The sequence below is a fragment of the Penaeus japonicus genome, unplaced genomic scaffold (genome assembly GCF_977035675.1).
Source record: "Penaeus japonicus unplaced genomic scaffold, GWHDUDI00000001_assembly GWHDUDI00000033, whole genome shotgun sequence".
NCBI lineage: Eukaryota > Metazoa > Arthropoda > Malacostraca > Decapoda > Penaeidae > Penaeus > Penaeus japonicus.
Genome location: NW_028234435.1, coordinates 16,034,461 through 16,041,960, shown reverse-complemented (window position 1 = coordinate 16,041,960; position 7,500 = coordinate 16,034,461). Strand labels below are relative to the sequence as shown.

At 30.5% G+C, this 7,500-nt stretch overlaps 1 protein-coding gene across 1 annotated transcript in view; it reads left to right on the top strand.

The window, feature by feature from the left end:
* LOC122254502 (uncharacterized) overlaps nt 1–7,500 on the top strand; it is a 57,070-nt gene that overhangs the window by 31,194 nt on the left and 18,376 nt on the right. The window contains exon 2 of the mRNA XM_043018200.2: nt 5,988–6,130. Within this exon, the coding sequence (XP_042874134.2) occupies nt 5,988–6,130 (143 nt within the window). The remainder of the gene's footprint in view (nt 1–5,987; nt 6,131–7,500) is intronic.

The following is a 7,500-nucleotide window of genomic DNA, read 5'->3' as shown; positions in this document are numbered from 1 at the left end:
CATTTTTCTGTTTATCGATTCTGTTGCTTCCTTTTATTCATGTCATTTTTCTGTCGTTTTTGTTGCTTTGTTTTAGTTTTGTCCTTTTCTCTCTCTTTCTATCATTTCCGTCATTTTCTCCTCGTCTATAATTCTGTCACTTTCATATTTTCTTCACATTTTCCTTTCTCTTCTCTCCTGAAACTAAATCCGTCCTTCGGATATTGTTTTGTCTCTTTCATTCCATTCTCCCCTCTCTTTCCCCTCTGCCCACTGCTTTCTATTCATTTCCTATTCCTTGTTTCCGTCATTTCTGTATCCTTTTCCTACTCGTCTCTCATTTCGAAAGTCTTTTACTCTGGCCTCTCTTCTCGTCTTATCTTCATTTCTTATTTGCTACTTATTTCTTCTTTCTAATTTTATTTTCATATTCTAATTTTAATTTCCTCTTATTTTTCTAATTCTCCTTTCCTCTTGTCTCTCACTCCCATTTCCTTTCCTCTTGTCTCTCACTTTCCCATTTCCTTTCCTCACCCTCTCCTCCTCACTCTCACTCCCATTTCCTTTCCTCTCCCTCTCCTCTCCCTCTCATCTCAACTTCATTTCTAAATCCTTATTCCCTCACTTCTTCCCTTCTCATCTTCACTCCCTTTCCAATTCCTCCTTCAAATCGGGAACATCCAGCTGTGACTTGAAAGTAGAGAGCGCCATTGCTTCGTCGACGGGATAATCCTGCATCTTCAACTGGCGAGGGAGGGTGAGTGTAAGAGGGTCCGGAGAATGAGTAATGCAGGAAGGGAAGGAGGGGAGGAAAGGAGGGAGGGGAGGAGGAGGAAGGGAGGTCGAGGGAGGAGGAGGAAGGGAGGTCGAGGGAGGAGGAGGAAGGGAAGCCGAGGGAGGAGGGGAGGAAAGGAGGGAGGGGAGGAGGAGGAAGGGAGGTCGAGGGAGGAGGAGGAAGGGAGGTCGAGGGAGGAGGAGGAAGGGAAGCCGAGGGAGGAGGAGAAAAGGAGGGTGGGGAGGAGGAGGAAGGGAGGTCGAGGGAGGAGGAGGAAGGGAAGCCGAGGGAGGAGGAGAAAAGGAGGGTGGGGAGGAGGAGGAAGGGAGGTCGAGGGAGGAGGAAGGGAGGGAGGGAAAGAGTAAGAGAGGATGAAAGAGGGAGAAAGCATGGACAAGAGAGGGCAAGCACCTTTGGAAGAAAATAAAGAAAGAAATTCCTAGAACGTTTACAAAACAAAGAATGAAAATCACATGATGAAAAAACTTAGAAAACTCTTTGATTTGGATCAAGTGAGATGACAAATGAACGTGCAAGACTGACTCACAGTTTGTAATTAATCAACAGAGAGAGTACAGAGGCAGAAAGTGCTAAATCATTAGTCTTCATCTAACTAACAATCACAGTGTTAAAAGCTACTTTATTATAAAATCTCGAAAGAGAGACGAAAATAATGTAAACAAATGTGCAGAGAACATAATTCTGTTCCAAAGTATTGTTTTTTATAGAGATCCTCCTTATAAAATACCAACACGAACGAAGGAATATGGAAATGGCTCCCTTTTGTATTATATATGTAAATGCTGATTGATGAGTCCAGCACACGGTGTTCGCGTGCGAGCACTATTATTACTGTCATTACCATCATGATTATCGATATTATCATTATTATTGTTATTATCATTATTATTGTTATTATCATTATTATTGTTATTATCATTATTATTGTTATTATCATTATTATTGTTATTATCATTATTATTGTTATTATCATTATTATTGTTATTATCATTATTATTGTTATTATCATTATTATTGTTATTATCATTATTATTGTTATTATCATTATTATTGTTATTATCATTATTATTGTTATTATCATTATTATTGTTATTATCATTATTATTGTTATTATCATTATTATTGTTATTATCATTATTATTGTTATTATCATTATTATTGTTATTATCATTATTATTGTTATTATCATTATTATTGTTATTATCATTATTATTGTTATTATCATTATTATTGTTATTATCATTATTATTGTTATTATCATTATTATTGTTATTATCATTATTGATATTGTTATTATCATTATTGATATTGTTATTATCATTATTATTGTTATTATATTATTACTATTATTGTTATTATCAATATTATTGTTATTGTTATTATCATTATTATGATTAACATTACTACTACTGTATAACTATTACTTTTATTATCGTTATCATTATCCTTATCCTTTTTATCATTAAGGTCTTTATCATTGTTATCATTATCATTTTTATTATTTCACTATTATTGTTGCTATTATTACTGTCATTACCATCATGATTATCGATATTATCATTATTATTGTTATTATCATTATTATTGTTATCATTATTATTGTTATTATCATTATTATTGTTATTGTCATTATCATTATTATTGTTATTATCATTATTATTGTTATTGTCATTATCATTATTATTGTTATTGTTATGATCATTATTATTGTTATTGTTATTATCATTATTATTATTAACATTACTACTACTGTATAACTATTACTTTTATTATCGTTATCATTATCCTTATCCTTTTTATCATTAAGCTCTTTATCATTGTTATCATTATAATTTTTATTATTTCACTATTATTGTTGTTATTATTACTGTCATTACCATCATGATTATCGATATTATCATTATTATTGTTATTATCGTTATTATTGTTGTTGTTATGATTATTACTATTATTAACATTACTACTACTGTATAACTATTACTTTTATTATCGTTATCATTATCCTTATCCTTTTTATCATTAAGCTCTTTATCATTGTTATCATTATCATTTTTATTATTTCACTATTATTGTTGCTATTATTACTGTCATTACCATCATGATTATCGATATTATCATTATTATTGTTATTATCATTTTTATCATTATTATCATTATTATTGTTATTATCATTATTATTGTTATTATCATTATTATTGTTATTGTCATTATCATTATTATTGTTATTATCATTATTATTGTTATTGTCATTATCATTATTATTGTTATTGTTATGATCATTATTATTGTTTTTGTTATGATTATTACTATTATTAACATTACTACTACTGTATAACTATTACTTTTATTATCGCTATCATTATCCTTATCCTTTTTATCATTAAGGTCTTTATCATTGTTATCATTATCATTTTTATTATTTCACTATTATTGTTGCTATTATTACTGTCATTACCATCATGATTATCGTTATTATCATTCTTATTGTTATTATCATTATTATTGTTATTATCATTATTATTGTTATTATCATTATTATTGTTATTATCATTATTATTGTTATTATCATTATTATTGTTATTATCATTATTATTGTTATTATCATTATTATTGTTATTATCATTATTATTGTTATTATCATTATTATTGTTATTATCATTATTATTGTTATTATCATTATTATTGTTATTATCATTATTATTGTTATTATCATTATTATTGTTATTATCATTATTATTGTTATTATCATTATTATTGTTATTATCATTATTATTGTTATTATCATTATTATTGTTATTATCATTATTATTGTTATTATCATTATTATTGTTAATGATATTATTATTATTATTATCATTATTATTATTATCATCATGATTATCGATATTATCATTATTATTGTTATTATCATTATTATTGTTATTATCATTATTATTGTTATTATCATTATTATTGTTATTATCATTATTATTGTTATTATCATTATTATTGTTATTATCATTATTATTGTTATTATCATTATTATTGTTATTATCATTATTATTGTTATTATCATTATTATTGTTATTATCATTATTATTGTTATTATCATTATTATTGTTATTATCATTATTATTGTTATTATCATTATTATTGTTATTATCATTATTATTGTTATTATCATTATTATTGTTATTATCATTATTATTGTTATTATCATTATTATTGTTATTATCATTATTATTGTTATTATCATTATTATTGTTATTATCATTATTATTGTTATTATCATTATTATTGTTATTATCATTATCATTGTTATTATCATCATTAGCCTTATTATCATTGTTATCATTGGTAGTATTATCCTCATTATTATTATCATTTTACCCTTATCATTATCATTATTATCCTTCTATTATTATAATTATCATTATCATTACTACCATTATTGTTTCTACTCTTATTATCATTGTTACTATTATTACTATAATCATTATCATTTTTATTATTTCACTATTATTGTTGCTATTATTACTGTCATTACCATCATGATTATCGATATTATCATTATTATTGTTATTATCATTATTATTGTTGTTGTTATGATTATTACTATTATTATCATTACTACTACTGTATAACTATTACTTTTATTATCGTTATCATTATCCTTATCCTTTTTATCATTAAGGTCTTTATCATTGTTATCATTATCATTATCATTATCATCATTATTGTCAATATTCTTAATATCATCAATATTCTGAACGTCCTCATCATTGTTATTATTATCATTTATGACTAATATTGTTATTGTTATTAATACTATTACATTATCATCATCAGTATTATTGTGATTACCATGACCATTATTATAGTCATCATTATCACTGATATCATTGTTGCCTTTGCTATTGATAATAGTCGTGGTAGTAGTAGTAGTAGTAGTAGCAGTGGTTGTTGTAATATGTAGTATCATTATTATCTTTATTATCTTTATTATCAATATTCATAATATCATCATCATCATCATCATCATCATCATTACCGTCATTTTCGCAAAATAACAATCATCACACATTTATCTTATATCAATATGATTACAAATATCCTTATCCTTAATCGCTGTTATCATAATTGTTATTCAAATCATTAGTGTTATTGCATTAATCCTATCAAAATCCATCATGTTTCCCTTCTATAATATCCTTGCTTGATATTATTGCTAGTATTAAACATTGATATTTATTCATATTTCATCAAGATAAATAAAAAATTATTCTTTTCTGTTTTTTCGATTATTTCTTTTATTACGGAAGTTGAGTTTGTTATTGGAGATCAATATCAGTGCATGGCGTCATTCATTATCATGCACATTGTGATTTTATATCGATGTCCACTGTGGATATTCATATGTGATATTGATCTCCAAGTCTATATTAGGATAGATGTCATTAGGCAATTAAAAATGCAATATTTTCGTAATAATGATTATCTTCAACAGAGCCGCAATAAGATTTTGATAAAGAGGGGGGGGGGGGGTCTAGCAGGGAGAGGGGGAAGGAGGGGTCCTGAGAGAGGGAGGGGGGGGTGGGAGATACTGACCAGGGGGAGGGGGGGATAAAAGAGCCGGGATATGGGGGGGGGGTCTTGAGAGAGGGAGGAGGGAGTGAGAGATACTGACGTGTGTGTGTGGGGGGGGGGTAAGGAGGGGGTGAGGAAGCATTAAAAAGAGACCAATAATTATACAACACTATCAACAGAAAATCGAATTTCTTTCACTTGATCTCCTTCACTTCACTTCATTCACCTCACTTTCCTTACGTGTTTCACATCTTTCATCCCCTCCTATCCCTTCACGTCACTTCCCTTCTCTTCCCTCACTTTTTTCACTTATTCTCTCACATCACTCCCTTCACCTCATTCCCTTCTTCCTTCACACCACTCCCTCCTTCCCTCACATCACTCCCCTCCCTTCACCTCATTCCCTTCATCTCTCACATCACTCCCTTCCCATCACTCCCTTCTTCCCTCATCTCATTCCCTTCCTCCCTCACATCACTCCCTTCACCTCACTCCCTTCATCCCATTCCCTCATTCCCTCACATCACTCCCTTCACATCACTCCCTCATTCCCTCACACCACTCCCTCCCCATCACTCCCTTCCTCCCCTCACACCACTCCCTTCACTGCCTTCCCTTCTTTCACTTCTCCCTTCACTTCCCACAGGTTCCTGCTAGGAGGCCGAGCGCCCCTCATTGCCCTGGCGTCCTTTCCTGGCTCTGGCAACACTTGGCTCCGCTATGTAGTGGAAGTGTTAACAGGTGTTTTCACTGGCTCCGTCTACCATGATGAAGTGCTGGCGATTAAAGGTGAGCTGGAGTTTCTTTTGGGTGGGTTTGTGTTTGTGTGTTTGTGTGGGTGTGGGGGGGTGGGGAGGGTGTGTGTGTGTGTGTGTGTGGGTGGGTGGGTATGTGTGTGGGTGGGTGTGTGGGTGGGGGGTATGTGTGTGTAGGTGGGTGGGTGATTGGGTTTGGGTGTGTGTGCATGTGTGTGGGTGAGTGGGTGGGTGGGTGGGTGTTTATGTGCATGTGTGTGAGTGGGTAGGTGTCTGTGGCTTTAAGTCTGGATGGATATGGATTTTTTTCTAAATTGTCGGTAATGGATTTCTTCTGTTTCTAATATTCTTTTTTGAGAAGGATGTTGATGTTTTGTTTTTTTCATTCTTGCCGGGACCAAACTTTTTTATTTTTGTTTTTATTTTTGTTTTCCTGATCGGACGTTCTCCTTCTCCTCCTTCTTCAATTTATTCCAGTTCCATTATAAAAGAGTGTGCCTTTTACTTCTTTTTTTTTTCAAAGGAAGTGTCTTCGAACAAATGGTGTGAGCGAAGTAATGTCACACTATATCACGTAGAATGCATTATCTGTCGTCATTATTATATCATTATATTCGGAATAGCAAAAGTGTCGACTCTGTAACAGGATTGAACCTTCTTTGTCTTTATCAGACTTTCTTTCTTGTTCTAGTTTATAACTTATTTTCTTGATATTGTATTGCTATTTCTTATGCGCAGAAATAACGACTGAAAAAAGGTCAACAATTGTTATGCTTGGTCATGTTTAAATATAAAAAGATATAGAGGATATTGTCTTTAACTGAGGTAGTGACTATCATTTTTGTTAAAAATCTAAACTCTGAAACAAAAGAAAATATGTTGCAGACGTCTAAGCCGGAAATTAGTAACCTTTTGCTAAAGAAAAAAAAAATCATTCGTGACATGTGTAGGAAAGAAATCCTGAATTCCTGTCCTGAATACTGAAAAAAAAGAAGAAGGTACAAAAGAAAGAAAGTACAAAAGAAGGTACATTGTTTATCAACGGATATATATATTGAAATGTAGGAGTTTACCTAATCATTTTATTTACGGTCTTTGTCATAGCTTCGTGGACAAGAAAAAAAAAATAAAGGAAAAACAAGAAAAAAAATGCATTGAAATTTTATCAAATAATTACGAATTCATGAAACGTTCTTATCTCATAAAATATTATTCTAAAAAAAAACGCTTTTCACACAAACTTCATCAAAAAATATAACTAGATAATGGATTAAAATTATGAATATAATTAATCTATTCATCCTCTCAAAAATAATCCTGTATACATTTTTCATTTATCTAACTATTTATATCCATGAACAACGCAGCAAATCACTGAAAAAAAAAAAAAAAAAACATATGCAC